The sequence below is a fragment of the Sapajus apella genome, unplaced genomic scaffold (assembly GCF_009761245.1).
Source record: "Sapajus apella isolate SASKATOON/1434 unplaced genomic scaffold, GSC_monkey_1.0 scaffold69, whole genome shotgun sequence".
NCBI lineage: Eukaryota > Metazoa > Chordata > Mammalia > Primates > Cebidae > Sapajus > Sapajus apella.
In genome coordinates this window covers 6,326,988-6,345,169 of record NW_022437009.1, presented here as the reverse complement: position 1 = coordinate 6,345,169, position 18,182 = coordinate 6,326,988, and the positions used below count along the sequence as shown (strand labels likewise).

Below are 18,182 nucleotides of genomic sequence, written 5' to 3'. Positions count from 1 at the left end.
CCTCTCTTGGGGGCTTTGATGAGAGGCACCCCTCCAGTCCTCTCGCCGTTTTCCTGCTTGTCCTTGTGCTTGAGATCGGTTCCGCAGGAGCTGGGGTCACCATCGGAGCCGCGGTGGTGATGGTGCTTGTGCCGCTCCTTGTAGCCCTTATGCTTGGGCCCGGCCGCGCTCACCGTCAGAGGCGAGAAGGTGAAGAGGGCCGAGGTGCTTGGGGCCGGGAGAGGGGCAGCGACAGCGGGCCCGGCGGGTGCCAGCGAAGGTGGCGGCGGAGGCGGCAGGAGAAGAGGCTCAACAGGGCCTGGGACAGTTGGGGCTGCATTCGTTGGCGGCAGCGGCCCAGGATGTTGGCGGCTGCGACGCCGGCGGTGAGGGGGAGCGAGAGGGGGCTCCTGGCTCGGCCGCCCCCGCTTCTCCTGAGACCCCCCACTGCTAGATCGGCGCTGCCGCTTCACTCCCCGCGGGGAGACCCCAGCATGAGGTTTCTCCTTCCCCTCTTTGTCCGGCTCCTCCTGCGCCGCCACCGCCCGTACTACGCGCACCGCTCCGACCTGCGCAGCCATTTCACCCACAAACACACATTTAAATGGCCCGACCGCCCCCCCGTCTGCGCATCGCGCAAGCGCCGCCCGCGCACTGCCCGCTGGGCATTGGAGTCTCTCCCCCGCCCTCCACTTGTCGGCCGCTCTTCGTCCAGAGATGAACATGCCGGAAGCGGCCGTTCCCAGCTTTTCTCCGCAGGCCCTTCCAACCGACCTTCTATTGTAAAAGCACCCTGGGCCGCGCAAAGCGTCATGGGAACTGTAGTTCCGCCGCGCCCCGCGCCGCGTCCCCGGCTCTGAGTGGAGAAGCGGAAAGGGAGCGTGCGCGAAGTCACGCTTCTGGCTGCGACGCAACCGCTGCTGGGCGGTGATTTGCCGCCAACCGCCCTAACGGCCGAAACAATGTTAATGGCTTTCAGAGTCTGGAGGCGTGTTCCCATTATCATCTTCCTGTGACCCTTCCTCGTTTTACACAGTGGAGGTGGTCTCCACAGTGACTTTTAAATTTAACATTCCTCTCATAACCTTTGTGAGGTAAAAGAATCTCCATCCTTTTAACTTTGACGGGAGATGAAGATGAAAAGAGGATTTAGTAATATGTAAAATAAGGGTGGTTTTGCTGTAAAAATCAGATAGGGCCGCAATTCAGAAATATTTTCAAGCATCTGGGGCATTGTTACAGTTACAACTACAGGCCTAAGAAGTCGGGTGCGAGAACTCCTTGGGGTCCTGGTGAGTGCGGCCCCTCCTCACTCACAGAGGGATATGTCGAGCCATATCCCTCTAATGTCAGGAAAGGGTCAGCATTTATTTTGAATATATCCCTAAGTTACGAAAAATTGTAGATGGAAACCATGTTTAAGATTTTAATAAGATTTGTTTTTCAAATGTTAAGGATATAGATTGCACAAATTTGAAAAGTGTGCCTACCAGAGAACACACCAAAAATCGTCACTGTTCACTACGATATAGTTGCTGCTCAGAAATGCGTTTAGAATTTCATCCTCGCTTTAGCTTTTACCTGGGTTTCTTTTATGTATTTATTTAGAGATGGGTGGGGCGGGGTGCGGTGGCTCCCGCTGGTAATCCGCTAGCTTTGGGAGACCCAGGTGGGAGGATTGCTTGAGGCCAGGAGTTCGAGATCAGCCTAGGTAACGTATGAGCCCTTGTCCCTCAAAAATATTTTTTAAATTATCCAGGCACACGCCTGTAGTCCTGGCTACTTGGGAAGCCGAGGGGGAGGAGTGGTCGTGCCACTGCACTGTGGCCTTGGTGACAGATCCAGACCCTGACTCTTAAAAAAAGGGAAATACAAGGTCTTGCTCTGTTGACCAGGCTGGCCTCCAACTCCTGGGCTCAAAGAATGAGTAGCTGCGCCGACAGGTGCACTCATAGTGCCCAGCTTTACCTAGAATTCTTTTAATATATTTCTTTCTTGATAAAGACATTTGGAAGTAATTGATTATAGAGATATACTCAGCAGATAAAATAACTGGTTTGATATCACTAGTTTCTGGAGAACTATTACCTAAACATTGTAATGAGGTCAGTTTAAAAACAAAAAAGTTTATTGAGCATCTATTGGATACATTGTACTACAACAGACATAATAATATCTCATTCAATTTGCCCTATTGGGCTTCCGAATGAAAAATACAAACAAATGATGTTTAAGCAATATCACATGTTTCTAAAACTTATAAATAAAGTTCTTTAAATAAGATTTTTAATGCATTAGGGAAAGTCAGGTAGATTCTTTTTAAAAAAACAATTACCTACCAATTTATTTGCTATATAAAATTAGAGTTGAAATAGATTTTCTTATCGGAGATCCATATTCATATAGAAATTTACTTTAAACTAGTATTTTTGATTGGCTGGATATAAATTGCACATGATCTAAAGATCCTGTATAAACATGTGCAATTTATGTCTTGCTACCAAAAGATAGCTATTATATTTCATTGATTCCTTTTCTAGAATTGGCAATTTAATGACTTTGGTTAAAACTTAGCAGGAATGTAGTTGAATGCCTTGTTGTTATATTCAAACAATTGTCATTATTTGCACATTTTATTCTCATAATTTCTCATTTTCTTAATATTCCAGTTTTCTACAACATCTGGGAAGATTTATAAGGTATACTACATTTAGGCAAAAATAACTCCCAGGGAATAGTCATTGTCAAGAGCAGTTTGTATTACAACCCACAAGGTAAGTCTTTTTTATAACTTTTTATAGTAAATTCTGGCAATGGAGAAATTAGTTGAGATCCAAATCTTACAAACCTTTTGAAGTTTCTGTTTATGTAAAAAAGTAAGATAAAAATAACTTGCAAAAATGAAAAATAAATCCATTCTAAAAGTGTTTCTCATATAGCATTCTCTACATAAGCTCAAGTGACAAACATTTGCAGTTTTCAACTCAATGTAAGTAATATGAAAATGCAAAACTGGCACTTATTTGCATTTTGCTTTTCTTTTAAAAGCTATTAACACATTAGCATCTCTTTATATTTGGTATTATGCATATAGAGCATTTATTTTAACTGGCAGTATTCTAGTAGTTTTAGTCGCACGTGTATTTGCAGCCCATATTCTTATAAATCTGGAGTTGTATTAAATATTCCAAGTTGGTGGTGGATTCCTTGGTCCTTTGGGTTTTGAAAAACGGTTTGCAAAACCTGGAAACAAAAATAAAGTTGAATGAAAAGAAAGATGTTTTAAATATAGAAATGAATACTTGGCTTTTAGAGTATATTATATGCAAATACGTGAACTTTTTTAAAGGTTAGGCAGTATCTTGACCAATTTAGTAATAGATTGTTAAGGCATTAATCTAAAGTTTAAATGATAACAGAATACTAATAACACTTTAAATTTGATGAGCACTTACAAATTTAATAATGGTAATAATAGGATGAAGCACACTGGTTATATATAGCTTTTGATAATTTAGTATATAATATCATTTATCTATGACTTTTTGTCATCCACTCCTAACCATCAAACGAAGCTGCGAAATTTTAATTTCACAAAAATATAGCACCATTACTTATAACATTATTGTATTACATCCAGTTATACCTCTATGTCGATCCAGAAATCCTTCAGTTATACTAAGAGATTATGTTTGGAAAGCTTAGAAAAAATAAACAATCCTGAAAAACTAAGTAGGTAAGTATCATTATTATTTATCTTTATTCTTCAAACTTGTTCACCCTACCCCACCCCAAAGATGAGGAAATTTTCACAACTACTTAAGGCTATTTTTGGGTGTTTTCAAAAGATGTGCAGGTTGATGACATTGGTTCTTTATCACTTTAGCAACATATGACTTTTATGACTTTTCTTTAATGGCAGTGTCTTTTTGTTTGAGATGGAGTCTCGCTCTGTCTCCCAGGCTGGAGTACAGTGGGGCAATCTTGGCTCACTGCAACCTCCGCCTCCCAAGTTCAAGTGATTCTTCTGCCTCAGCCTCTCGATTAGCTGGGATTACAAGCACCAGCCACCATGCCCAGCTAATTTTTGTATTTTTAGTAGAGATGGGGTTTCACCCTGTTGGCCAGGCTGGTCTCAAACTCCTGACCTCAAGTGATCCACCTGTCTTGGCCTCCCACAGTGCTGGGATTATAGGTGTTAGCCATCATGCCAGGCCTAATGGCAGTGTATTTTTAAGTTATCTTACACTTAGCAACTTTAGGGGTTTAAAGTGAGAAATGAAAGGTTTGAAGTGCAGGAGAATAATAAAATGGAAAACTCAAAGATATTCCTAAAACTTTAATTTCATCATCATACAAATTGTATTATCTTACAAATTGATGTAAGGATCAAATGAGGTATTTGTGTAAAAACGATTGGGGCGGGGTGCAGTGGCCTGTAATCCCAGCATTTGGAGGCCTATGCAGGAGGAATTGCTTGAGCCCAGGAGTTCAAGACCAGCCTGGGCAAATTAGTGAAACCCTGTCTCTACAAAAAAATACAAAAAAATTAGCTGGATGTGGTGGCTTGCACCTCGGGTCTCAGATATTCAGGAGGCTTAGGTAGGTGGATCATTTGAGCCCAGGGAGGTCAAGGTAGCAGAGAAAAAAGAAAACAACACCAAAAAAAAAAAAACAGCATCCAGCACAATGCCTGGCACATAGTAAGTACTCAAATGTTGCTCAGGTCAGTCATGGTGGCTCACACCTATAATCCCAGCACTTTTGGAGGTAAGTTTGGAGGATAGCTTGAGGCCAATAATTCACATAGTAACTACTCAAATGTTGCTTAAATTTCAACCTTGAAGCCAGACACAGTGGCTCATACCTGTAATCCCAGAACTTTGAGAGGCCGAGGTGGACGGATTACCTAAGGTCAGGAGTTGGAGACCAGCCTGGCCAACATGGTGAAACCCCATCTCTAGTAAAAATACAAAAATTAGTTGGGCATGATGGCAGGCACCTGTAATCCCAGTTACTCAGGAGGCTGAGGCAGGAGAATTGCTTGTACTTGGGAGGCCAAGGTTGCAGTGAGCCGAGATTGCACCACTGCACTCCAGCCTGGGCAACAGAGCAAGACTTGGTCTCAAAAAAAAAAAAGAAAATGAATCTAGAAAACTATGCCAGAAATGGAAGAGAAGGAGGGTAGGGAAGGGGAACAAAGGCACATTCAAATTTATTAATGATGGTGATTAAAAAAAAATTGGTGGAGGGGACATACAGCCTAGTTCATGTACATTTTACTCTTCTGAGTGGTAAAAAAGAAGATGGAAGGAATACTTCTGGTTAAATAGTTTCACACACAATAGTCAGAATCATCCTGTCAGTACAGATCACTTGATTGTAACCCAAGTGAATTAGGAGTAGAGATAAGGACATATGTTAGTACTGAGTACCTAAAATTTTAGGAATACCTATATTCAGTCTCTTTCACAGATCAATAGTTTAAAACAGTTTCAGGCTACCTTTTTTTTTTACATGGGAGCCAATTCAGGGAAAATAAACTTGAACCCCAAATTTTTTATTCAGATTTAACTACTTTTTTGAGTAACATGCCCTTAAATTGATGTTGCCTGAAAAAAGTAAGTGCTGATTTTTTGGGGTTTTTTTCCAAGACAGAGTCTTGCACTGTCACCCATGCTAGAGTGCAAGTGGCGTGATCACAGCTCACTGCAGCCTCAACCTCCCGGGCTCAAGTGATCCTCCCACCTAAGCTACAGGCACATGCCACCATGCCTGGCTAGTTTAAAAAAAAAAAAATTGTAGAGACATAGTCTCACTGTGTTGCTTAGGCTAGTCTCAAACTCCTGGCCCCAAGCAATCCTCCCTCCTCAGCCTCCCAAAGTGCTGGAATTATAGGCATTGAAAGTGTTGCTTTTTAAGTAGATAAAATGTTCAAATTTAGGCATATCTGAGAGGAAGCAACATGGAGGCAGCTCTCTAATATTTTATCCTCATATTGGATTATATAGACTGTTGTTAAGCTAGGTAGGCCTAGAGTTACTCAAGTTGTATCACTGATTTAGAGTAAAGAAGGAAGCAGAGAAAATTTGTGTTCCAGGAAAAGTTGGGAGCTTTTTCCTTTTTCTTTTTTTTTTTTTAAATGAGATGGTCTCGTTATGTTGCCCAGACTGGTCTTCAACTCCTGGGCTCACGGGATCCTCCCACCACTACCTCCCAAAGTGCTGGGATTACAGGCATGAGCCACCATGCCTGGCTTGCTTTTTTCATAGTTTATACAATATTCTATGTAAATGTTTTAGCTAAATGATTTTACATAAATTATACATTTTTTAAATTATAAGTTTTTTTTTGAGACGGAGTCTCACTCTGTCGCCAGGCTGGAGTGCAGTGGCACGATCTCAGCTCACTGCAACCTCCAACTCCCTGATTCAAGTGATTCTCCTTCTTCAGCCGCCTGAGTAGCTGGGCTTACAGGCATGTGCCACCACGTCCAGCTAATTTTATATTTTTAGTAGAGACAGGGTTTCACCATGTTGGCCAAGATGGTCTTAATCTCCTGACCTCGTCATCTACCTCCCTCAGCCTCCCAAAGTGCTGGGATTACAGGCATAAGCCACCACACCCGGCCTAAATTATAACTTGTTAAACCTTAAAGTTAATGAAATCCAAACAAAATTTTGTGGCAAAAAAGGCAGATCCAGAGATTTTAGTTAAACATTTTGTGAAGATGACATAGGGATTCTAACTTAAGTGTGGCAGAGATTGCTACTTGTCCACCAATATCTTTCTTTGCTTCTTCCTCAAATAGAATTGTATGTAGGCAATTTTATTTGCCCAACAATATTACATTTCCTAATCTCTTTTGCAATTTAATTATAGCACATGTCTAAGTTCTCATCAAGAAAATATGAGCTGATATAATCTGGCCATTTCCAGGCCAGTGCCTTTGAAGACCAGAAGAGTAAGAAGAGGAGGCCACACCTCCACTTTTTCCTGTTTTCTTGCCACCTACAGTCTGGAGATGGCAGCAACCCAATTTGATCTTCTAAGGAAAGACAACACCATTAAGCGGCAGTTCTCAAAGTGTGATTCAGGGACTCCTAGAGGCTTCACACTCTTTTAGGGTGGTTTCGGTTAATAACAATTTTTAGTAGTAATAGCCTACCACTAATTGCTATTCTGCTTACAAAAAATTATACATGATACTACTTGAAATAGTATTATAAATATGTATCACTTAGAATAATATAAAATTATCATTTTAAGTTTATAGCATATACTTATGAGCAATTGGGTAAGCAAACCTTAAAACTGTCAGAATTGTGCTTTATTTCCTAATGTTAAATTAGTTATATAAGATTAGACAGTGGCAACTGCTGTTCTTTTTATCATACTTGTATGTTTTTTATAAATTTGTTTTAGATATGAACCGAAATATCACAGCATCTCAATTTTTTCATTGGGCTAGTCATATTTATTTACTACATGCCAACACAATAATTTGGTTACCTAGCTTTATTTTTCACATATACTAGGTAATTCTGTGTGACATGTTAAGAGGTAGTTAAGGTTAAAAATAAAAAGATAAATTGCATGGAAAAGAATATAAACATGAGGAACTATACATGCAACCTAAAATCATATTTAAATTTGAATCTGTTATACTGTAAATGGGTAATTTTTTTACTCTTCTGTAAAATAACACACATACCAAAATTGAGAAATGAGCTGGAGTTACTTGACTGAACAGATTCTGCAGGCTTGTTTGGTGGACAAGAATTACAGATACCTAGAATCAAAAGAAAAAATATAAGGGAAAGACTAAAGACAGACTCAGATGACAGTTGATCAGATCACACATAATTGTTAAGAGTAATTAATAATCCCAAATAAACATATCACTGTCAAATGTCAACAAAATATAGGTGCTTACAAATGAGTTGACACTATAATATTCTCATTTGTATTTGTGTTTTTTTCTTAAAAGGTGTCTTCCTTTGCAAACAATTTATAGTAAAGCCCAACACTAAAGAAATTTGCCAAAGAAATAAGATCCAATATATCATAAATCAGCTTGAAATTCACATTTTGGCTTTGGATTTCACATTACTTTTTCCTCTGACCACTCTTAGTACATTTTTACATCATTTATTCTCCACAATATTTCATTCATGACAAGTCTGTTATTTTTTTTTATTTAATCCCCTACCCTGGAATCTCTTTTTTTCATTCCACTTTCCAGCCTGATTTTTCTCTAATTATAGGTGATTCTAATACAGGCCTCATAACCTGGCATGGTGACTCATGCCTGTAATTTCAGCACTTTGGGAGGCTGAGGCGGGCAGATCACTTGAGGCCAGGAGTTCGAGACCACCCTCCCCAACATGATGAAACCCCGTCTCTACTAAAAATACAAAAAAATTAGCCAGGCGTGGTGTTGCACATCTGTAATCCCAGCTACTTGGGAGGCTGAGGCACAAGAATTGCTCAAACCTGGGAGGCAGAGGATGTGATGAGCCCAGATTGCACCACTGCACTCCAGACTAGGTGACAGAGCAAGGCCCTGTCTAAAAAAAAACATAATATTTAATAATTATTATTATTATTTAGGCCTATAATCTCCGAAAAGCATTGTTATGCTGCTTTGTTTTGCTATTTTAGTTACTTAGAGGTATAAGTTAATTTATAAGTTACTTATAGGTCATATATATACATTGATATATTCATGTATCAGTGTCTGCAGTTTTGAAAACAGTCCCTTAAAAAGTTTGTCCACATTTTACACATGCTCTATCTTAGCAATGGAAAAAGATAATTTAGGTTTGTATAAACTTTCTAACAAATAGCATATAAGTGGGAAGATATTGGTAAGTATTTTTGTTGTTGTTTTCAGCATTTTCAGAATGCACTGTGAGAACAACAACATATGTGTGTTTGCACATGTATACCTAATATTAGGATTCTAGAAAACCTTCACTTTCCAGAGGGTACCTGAGTATGAATCACTGGAATGCATACTGAATTTCAATCAGATCCATTTAAAATACATATTTATTTTATACTTACGATATTACTATAGTAAGTATAATTATTATTCTTAATATAAAGTATAAGTATAAAATACTTAATAAAATACTATTCATATTTAAATACTTACCATGTACTAAGGATTGGTCTAGGCACGGAAGATAGAGACGTGAATATAAAGTGAGTAAAGGTGAGGAAGTTTAGGAGTTACCAGTAATCTCTAAACTGCATAGGAGCTGAAAGTTATATATCCTTCAGAAAGAAAACAACTGTCCCAAAGGATAATATTGGTCTTTTACAGAGGAGGCACAGATTCCACATATATATATCAGAGGAAACTGCTATTTTGTGTTTTGGCTCATTATGGACATTTTTATGCTACCTGCCTAAACTTCATTCCCTCTTCTAATAATAGAACTTGAATTTTTCTTTAGGAAACTACTCCTTCACAATTTTCAGTTTCCGTGCTTCCAGTGGAGCTGATTGTACCTTTAGATTAAGGAAATGACCTATAACTAGGGCTGATTTTCAGTTAGTATATTGGCATGGTCACACCAGATGTATAGGTTTGACCTCATTCCTGATTGGACAGTGTCCACATGTAACAAGTGTTAAATATTAAGGTATGACACTATCCTGCCTAATCAGAACATTGACTATACTGGCAATAATTGGTTCAGGGATGAGCAAACGAGCCAAGCCAAGACAGTCAGACCCTGTTGGCACTAGTCATCACAGTGTGGTTTGAAAACCAATAAATAGTTATTTTTTTCCCCTTATAAGCCTGCCTTTGAATGAGCTAACACAGAGTGAGACTAAGCTGAGAGACATTAAATGAGAGATTAGGTTCTGATTTCATCATTTGGACCATTGTTACAAGCCAGTATATATTCCCCTTTTCTGCTTAAGTCAGCTTAAGTCAGGTTTTCTGTCACTTGCAACTAAAGGATTTGTGACAATTAAAGTTTCCCACCAAAAGTTGGTATCAGGCATCACAGTTGACAGCTTCCACTCTTGTCATTCTATAATTCATTCTTTATATAGCAGCTAGCATGATCGTTTTATACTTTTCTGTGAAACATTTAAAAATAAATAGAAAACAAAGTATAAAACATCTCTGCATGAAACCCTATTATGGCTTCCCATTACACTTAGAATAAACTAAACTACTTACCATGCATGACCCATAAGAATCTAACTATTCCTCCCTGATCTTTCCAGCCTTGCCTTATTCCTGTCTCCTCCTTACCTACTACTATGTAGCTAAGATGTCTTCCTTTTGAATTTCTACAATAAACCGAATTCTTATACCTCAGATATTTTGTTCCCTCTATCTGAAAAACTCTTCTCTGGACCCTTTGGCTGGCTGACTGCTCCTTCATGTTTCAGGTTCAATTGTCACTTCCTTAAAAGGGTTTCTTGGACGACTCATTCTAAAGTGGATTCCCGTTGTTATCCTCTCATAGTTACCCTTTTGTTTTCCTTCATAGCATTATCATGTGTTATATGTATGTAATTTGTGAATTTGTTTAATGTTGGAATCCTTCACCAAACTTAAGTTCCACAAAGGCAGAGCCCATATCTGTTCTGTTCACCATCTTACAGTGAACAGAGTGTAAGTACCTTACAGAATGCCTGGAACACAGTAGACACTCAACAAATATTCATTGAATGAATAAATGAATGACACTAGGCCTAGATACTAGCTTAAAATAATAGATGGAGAATCCTAATTTCATTAAAAGTAGGACCAGCTTTACAGTCCAGTGGGAGATCCAGGCTACAGGAAGAACACATGGAATTCCAGAATCATGACCCATCTGGAAGGGGCTGAGGACACATATGAAGTACAGTCTAAAGCTTCAATTTTGGGGGCCGGGATCAATTTTGGGGCCAGATGTTGTTTTTCATTTAAGGGCAAAAGACCAGAGGATCAAGGTAACTGAAAAATACAGCACAGCCTAGATCCAGAGAATGAACTGAGAGCTCTTTCTTAGAAATAAGACTTAATCTCCGAAAGTTCCACCATATCTTAAAAGCTGTGCCAACCTAAATCTACCTGTAGTTTCTGTTTCTTTGCTTGATTCTCTAGGCAGGGTTGGAGCTGGGGAAAGAAAACTGTTAGAAGAGTTAGGCTGATCAAACCAATCTCTGGTTGACTGTTTAAGTCACTCAGTTCTTTGTACTTGGTTATTTTCTTTCCCCTGTTTCCTACCATAATTTCCTTTTGAAATGTTTGAATTCTCTTTTGACTGTAGGAGAAAAGGTATATTTTCCAACTATACTTCAGCCATCATAAGAAAGAAATCAGTTCATGTCAGAGATCAGCTATGATGGCAATGATAGCAAACTAGCTCAAGAACCTGGAGTTTTTGGGTAGGCAGACAGAATGAAAACCCAAAAGGAAAGCTTCTTTCTTACACTATACCTTAAATCAGATTTTCTCAGTACTTTCTGTCTCTCCCCTATTCAGTGATTAACCAAACGGCTCGAAAAAAATTAAGTATATCACCATGGTTTTTAAATGTTATATTTGTAAATAAGATTTCTAAGATAATTCCCCAGAGTTTCAGGACTCAGTGGAATTTATTTTCATTACAATATAATAAAATTAGTAAGCAACAGACTTTTATTGCTAATACTTGGTAAAAATGGAAATATATCAATCCTTTGCTTATTTCATGAAGTTAACATATTTGTTTCACAATATGCTTTGCTGTGACTATTTCCAAAACATACAACTGAGGTGAGACTCCTGGAAATTTTAAATAACACAATTGTATGACAGCACCTTAAGAGGGGTAGAAAGTGCCAAACATTGGCCGGGTGCAGTGGCTTACACCTATAATCCCAGCACTTAGGGAGGCCGAGGCGGGAGGATCACTTGAGCCCAGGAATTTGTGACTAAGCTGGGCAATATGGTGAAACCCCATCTGTACTATTAAAAATAAATTTTAAAAAGATATTTAAAAAAAATTTTAATGGCAAACATTGTACTAATTATTATTCTTATGTATTAAACAGAATTCTCCTTGCCTGCCCAACATTAGCACTGTGAAGCCTAGCCAAAAAAAAAAAGGCCTAGGGCTGATTGTTCTGATTCGTAGGATCCTAGGGAGGCTCTGTTTAGGAATAATATTGTTAATCTTTTCAAAATATTGGTTGGTTATATAAAGAAAAATTACAAAATTGAGAAAACAATATTTTAAAACATAAATACCAACTTACTCTTTTTCATGTTTCGCAAAATTTTCAAACTCTACAAAAGTGAAGAAAGGGAAAAATGTTAGTTTTTTTCCTGTGAAGTTTGAAATACTTCAATCAAGTAGAATAGAGACTTGAGTGAAAGGAATTAATTTCCTTATAAAAAGCCATGAAAATGTACATAGTTATTTTTCCATCTTGCCATTTTTAATTCAGTGCAAAATCTCCACTTGATTTTATCTTGCTATTTATATCACCCATGCAAGTATCACATTACATATTTTGAAATAATATTATCAGAGGCTGAGCACAGCAGCTTACACCTGTAATCCCAACACTTTGGGACGCTAAGGCAGGAGCACTGTTTGAGCTGAGGAGTTTAGGACCATCTTGGGCAACATAGCAAGACCCCCATCTCTACAAGAAGTGAAAAAAAAATTAGCTGAGTGTGGTGGCAGCTACTGGGGAAGCTGAGGCAGGAGATCTGCTTGATCCCAGGAGTTCAAGGCTGCAACGAGCTGTGATCTCACCACTGTGTTCCAGCCTGGGCGACAGAGTGAGAACGTGTCTTTTTAAAAAGATTAATAGTTTTTTTAAAAATTATTCTATCAGACTATTGACAGGGATAGGGGGTGCTGGCAAAGTGGCTCATGCTTGTAAATCTAGCACTTTGGGAGGCTCAGGTAGGAGTTTCCCTTGAGGCCCAGGGTTCAAGACCAGACTGGGCAACATGGTGAGACTCTATCTCTACCAAAAATTTTAAAAAGGTAGGCATGATGGTGCAGACCTGTGTTCCCAGCCACTTGAAAGGCTGATGCAGGAGGATCACTTGAGCCCAGGGGGTCAAGACTGCAGTCAGCCATATTTATGCCACTACACTCTAGCCTGGGCAACAGAGCAAGACCCTGTCTAAAAAAAAAAGGTAAGGAGGAAGGAAACTCAGGGGGTAGAGGGGATGAAATTACTACTTCTCTCTTTTATTAGGACCATTTCAGAACCCAAAATGGCTTCTGAATGTATCCATGTTACACAACCATTTCAATTCTAGCGAAGAATTTTTGCCAGTAATATTCTATATTAAATTTACTAAGGCCTCCTTCCATACTGTTAGCCGTACTTCCTTCTCTCTTGTTTATGCTGGAGTCTCTAATTTATCTTTTCAAGGAACCTACCCAAATGTCTTTGCTCCACATTTCTTCAGCATATATATTTTTAATCTGCTTCATGACATTTTATTCCTCTTGATAATTTTCATGTTCCTCAAAGATGTTCTACTCCAGCAGATTAACTATACTGTTTTCAAGGGCAAATAGTTGTCCTTTATGACATTTCTATTTTCCTAACACCAAACAGGAATGTGTTTTTCCATGGAATAGATATTTAATAAAGTCTTTCTTTGTAATGTTTTTAGGGTTTTTTTTAAATAGATGATTTATTTACAAGTCAGAAAATCCTAGTAAAAATGGTCCCATCCTTGTCTTCAGTCTACTCAGTTTCTAATGCTCCTCCTGTAGATAACCACTATTAGTTTTTTATCCTCTGTACTTAGTATCCTTCCAGAGTAACTTATGAATATATAAGTAAATGCACATATGTATTATATTCCTCTTTTTAAATAAAAGTTAATAAATTATATATAAATATATTGAGAAAGTCCTAATACTTTTTTAGCTGTACAGTATTCCATTTGTATGGATATACCATGATTTATTTAATCAGTTCCCCTAACAATTAACACTATTAATTATGTTGTTTCCAGTCATCTGCTCTTATAGATAATGCTGCAGTGAATACTTGGTATACATGTCATTTCATGGGTATGCAAGCATATTTGTAGGATAAATTTCACTTATAGTGAAATTATTGAGTAGAGGGTATATGCATTTGTAATTTTGATATTGCTAAATTTTCCTTCATAGAAGTTGTACCAGGCTAGGTACAGTGGGTCTCACCTGTAATCCCAGCACTTTGGGAGGCCAAGGCAGGAGGATAGCTTGATTTCAGAAATTGGCAACATAGAGAGACCCCATCTCTAATTTTTAAAAAAAAAATTTTTTAAAGAAGTTGTACCACTTGACATTCCCACCAACAACATTGAGTGTGCTCATTTCCCCATGGCCTCCCTAACAGATAATATAATCAAACTTTGGGAATTTGCCATTCTGATAGATGAAAAAACAATATGTCACTGTGGTTTTAATTTGTAATTTTTTCATTATGAATGAGATTGAACATATCAGATGTTTAAAGGGCACACATGCTCATTTATTTTCTTCAGACCATCTGATCACAGATTTTTGCCCATTTTTATTTTGTGGTTATTATTTTCTATAAATTTCTTCTTCTTTTTTTTTGAGATGGAGTCTTACTTTGTCACCCAGTCTGGGGAGTGCAGTGGCGCGACCTTGGCTCACTGCAACCTCTGCCTCCCAGGTTCAAGTGATTCTCCAGCCTCAGCCTCCTGATTGGCTGGGATTACAGGCACATGCCACCATGCCTGGCTAATTTATGTATTTTTAGTAGAGGCAGGGTTTCACCATGTTGGTCAGGCACCCGCCTTGGCCTCCCAAGGTGCTGGGATTACAGACATGAGCCACTGTACCCGGCCTATTTTCTAACAGTTCTTTATATATTAGGGTAACAATCCCTTTGGCTGTGGTGCCAGTTGCAGACTTTTTTTTTTCTCAAATTTGTTCTTTGTCTTTTGATTTTTAAGGTGATTGTTTTGCCATCCATAAATTTTCTGTTTTATTTAGCTGAATTTATCTATTTTCTTACAGCCTCTGGATTTTGAGTCATAGTAAAGGTCATTCACACTCTCAGGTTATAAAGGACTCTTTCCAAGTTTTTTGTTTGTTTGTTTGTTTGTTTCTGAGACAGAGTCTCAGTCTGTCGCCTGGGCTGGGCTGGAGTGTAGTGGCTTGATCTCGGCTCACTGCAACCTCTGCCTTTTGAGTTCAAGCGATTCTCCTGCCTCAGCCTCCCGAGCAGCTGGGATTACAGGCACCCACCACTATGGCCAGCTAATTTTTTGTATTTTTAGTAGAGACAGGATTTCACCATGTTGGCCAGGCTTGTCTCGAACTCCTGACCTTGTGATTTGCCTGCCTCAGCCTCCCAAAGTGCTGGGATTATAGGAGCGAGCCACTAAGCCCGGCCTCTTTCCAAGTTTTTTAAGGTCTCTGTGTTTTTGTTTCTGTTTTTTTAACATTTAAATCTTTTACCCATTTAGAGTTTATTCTGGTATACGTGTAAGGAGGATGCCCTGCTTTTTTTTCAGGTAGTTAGCTATTTGATCCAACAATAGTTATTAAACCATCCATCTTTATCCCCTGATTTGAGATACCGCCTTCATAATATACTAAATTTCTACATATATTTGTATCTGTTTCAGAACCTTCCCTTTTACTCTGTTGGTATGTGTTTCTTTTTATACATTAATATCATGCCTATATTTTTTTTTTTTTTTGAAATGAGGTCTTACTCTGTCACCCAGGCTAGATTGCAGTGGTGTGATCTCTGCAGCCTCCACTTTCCAGGCTCAAGCAATCCTCCCACCTCAGCCTCCTGAGTAGCTGGGACCACAGGCAACACCAACATGCCCGGCTAATGTTTTGTATTTTGGTAGAGATCGGGTTTTGCCATGTTGCCCAGGCTGGTCTTGAATCCTGAGCTCAAGTGATCCACCTGCCTTGGCCTCCCAAAGGCTGGGATTACAGGCATGAGCCACAGTGCCTGGCCTATCATGCCATTTTAATTGAGGCTTTACCATATTTGAATATTTGCTAAGGTGACTTTCTTTCATTGCTTTTCTATTTATTCATTTTTATTTTAAAAATTATTTTAGGGCCGGGCGCGGTGGCTCAAGCCTGTAATCCCAGCACTTTGGGAGGCCGAGGCGGGTGGATCACGAGGTCAAGAGATCGAGACCATCCTGGTCAACATGGTGAAACCCCATCTCTACTAAAAATACAAAACATTAGCTGGGCATGGTGGCGCATGCCTGTAATCCCAGCTACTCAGGAGGCTGAGGCAGGAGAATTGCCTGAACCCGGGAGGCAGAGGTTGCAGTGAGCCGAGATCGCGCCATTGCACTCCAGCCTGGGTAACAAGAGCGAAACTCCGTCTCAAAAAAAAAAAAAAATTATTTTAGACATTTAAACTATTTTTATTTTTATTTTTATTTATTTGCAGATTTCTGACTACTTTTGCTTCCCCCTACTCCCATATGAACTTTGAAATCAGTTTGTCTAGTTCCAGAAATAAACAAGTTGGTAGTTTCATTGGGCATCTTTTACATTTATAAATCAACCTTAGGGAGTAATTGATTCTTTTTTTCTTCATTTAGTTTTAGTTTTAGTTTTTAATTTTTATTTTAGGTTCAGGAGTATATGTCCTGGTTTGTTATATAGGTAAATTGCATGTCACAAGGGTTTGCTGTTCAGATAATTTCATCACCCAGCTAATAAGCATAGTACCCAATAGGTGTTTTTTCTGGTCCTCTCTCTCTGACAAACGAATCTTTTAAGTTGTATTTTTTCTTCTTTTTGGTTTCTTTCTATTAATTTCGATTGTTATAATATCAATAATTAGTTTTAGTGAAGATATTTAATCTAATTTTCCATCTTAATGCTGGGGAGGCGGAAAACTTTCAGCAAGGGAAATCCCCTGGCATGTTTCCCAAAACTCTTATCTTCTTTACCTTACTCCTTGTGAAAGTTTTTCCAGGAGTCTTCAGTGTCTGTTTTGAAGATGTTGAATTTTCCATGGTGTCAGGACAGCTAGTAGAATATGTTTCTATAAATTGGGCCTGCATACCTTAAGAAAAAAAAAAAAAGGAGTGACTATATATTATGGGTTTTTAAAATGTTTATGTTTTTTTTAGAGAAAGTACTACCACTTACAATCTTCATCGGCAAGAATGAAGGACTCTAGAGTTCTTTCTGGGAGAGGAGGTGGGGGAGAAGAACGATCTTGATGTAGTTCTGTGATAAGAAAGTACAGAGAAATCTATGAATTAAAAGTCAAAAGTCAACACCCTTTTTGGCTTTATATAATTTTTTTAAATCAGTCAATCTTAACCTACAATCACCAAATAAAAAATTATCTGAAAAATGAATGGAGCCTCAGGAACTTTGTTTTTCTACCTTGTTAGCCAATGAGCTTATGATTCATCAAAAATGTATAGCTCACTTCAGAATTATTCTTCCAAAGACACTGAAACTGAATATAATCAAACTTCTAGAGCTAACAACCATTTTGCATGAATGTTGGGGATAGGGGAACATGTTAAATAAAACCATCACGATACAATTAGCCAAATCCAGAATGTTAAGCAGTCTTTTAAGACAAATGACCAACTCTCTTCAACAAATAAATGGTGTGAAAAAGTATAGAAAGGAGAACTGTTATATATGTTAAAAGAAAATATAAAGAAAGGAGAACTGTTACAGATTTCAAGACAGATTTAAGAAGACAAACATATAAACCAAATGCAATGTTTAGATTTTGTTTGAATTCAGATTTGAATAAACCAACTGTAAAAAGACATTTTTGAGACAAAAACTGAACACTCTGGATATTAGTTACTGTCAAGGAATTATTATTAATTTTATTGGTGTGATAATGCTATCATGCTAGGTTTTAAATGTGTATTTGAAATTTTCCATAAAATGAAGATTTTCAATAATGGACATATTCTCCCATGATGTAAATTTCTCAAAATACAGATGGTATTCTACCAACATAAGCATCTCATTGTATAGTGCTGAGTATTATTGTTATATTAATTCCTTTTGAAAATGAAATGCAGTAAAGTACAAGAGGTTCACATGTCATTGGTCATTAGGTTTGTTTAGTTCTTAGAGTTTGTCTTATCAATAGTGTTACTTCTCACATGCTGGGTAATACACAAAAGTACAGTACTTATTTCTAGCACCAAGTAAAATAACTGGCATACAATAGACATT

General features: G+C 38.3%; 2 protein-coding genes across 10 annotated transcripts in view; both read right to left on the bottom strand.

The window, feature by feature from the left end:
- Positions 1-849, bottom strand: part of RSBN1 (round spermatid basic protein 1) — a 47,814-nt gene extending 46,965 nt beyond the window's left edge. Inside the window, exon 1 of the mRNA XM_032249708.1 lies at positions 2-849. Coding sequence (XP_032105599.1) covers positions 2-704 — 703 coding nt within the window. The 5' untranslated portion in view covers positions 705-849. The remainder of the gene's footprint in view (position 1) is intronic.
- Positions 850-2,085: 1,236 nt separating this feature from the next.
- The window catches only part of PTPN22 (protein tyrosine phosphatase non-receptor type 22), a 55,904-nt gene continuing 39,807 nt past the window's right edge, over positions 2,086-18,182 (bottom strand). For 4 of the 9 annotated variants that reach the window (XM_032249699.1, XM_032249701.1, XM_032249705.1 and 1 more), the window contains 6 exons: positions 17,118-17,198; positions 16,916-17,031; positions 12,238-12,268; positions 8,476-8,549; positions 7,694-7,771; positions 2,086-3,222 (listed from right to left, as the gene is read on the bottom strand). In XM_032249699.1, the coding sequence (XP_032105590.1) occupies positions 3,139-3,222; positions 7,694-7,771; positions 8,476-8,549; positions 12,238-12,268; positions 16,916-17,031; positions 17,118-17,198 (464 nt within the window). In that variant the 3' untranslated portion in view covers positions 2,086-3,138. Of the gene's footprint in view, positions 3,223-7,693; positions 7,772-8,475; positions 8,550-12,237; positions 12,269-16,915; positions 17,032-17,117; positions 17,199-18,182 lie in introns of those variants that run through there. The other 5 variants (XM_032249707.1, XM_032249703.1, XM_032249706.1 and 2 more) reach the window with 5 other exon arrangements.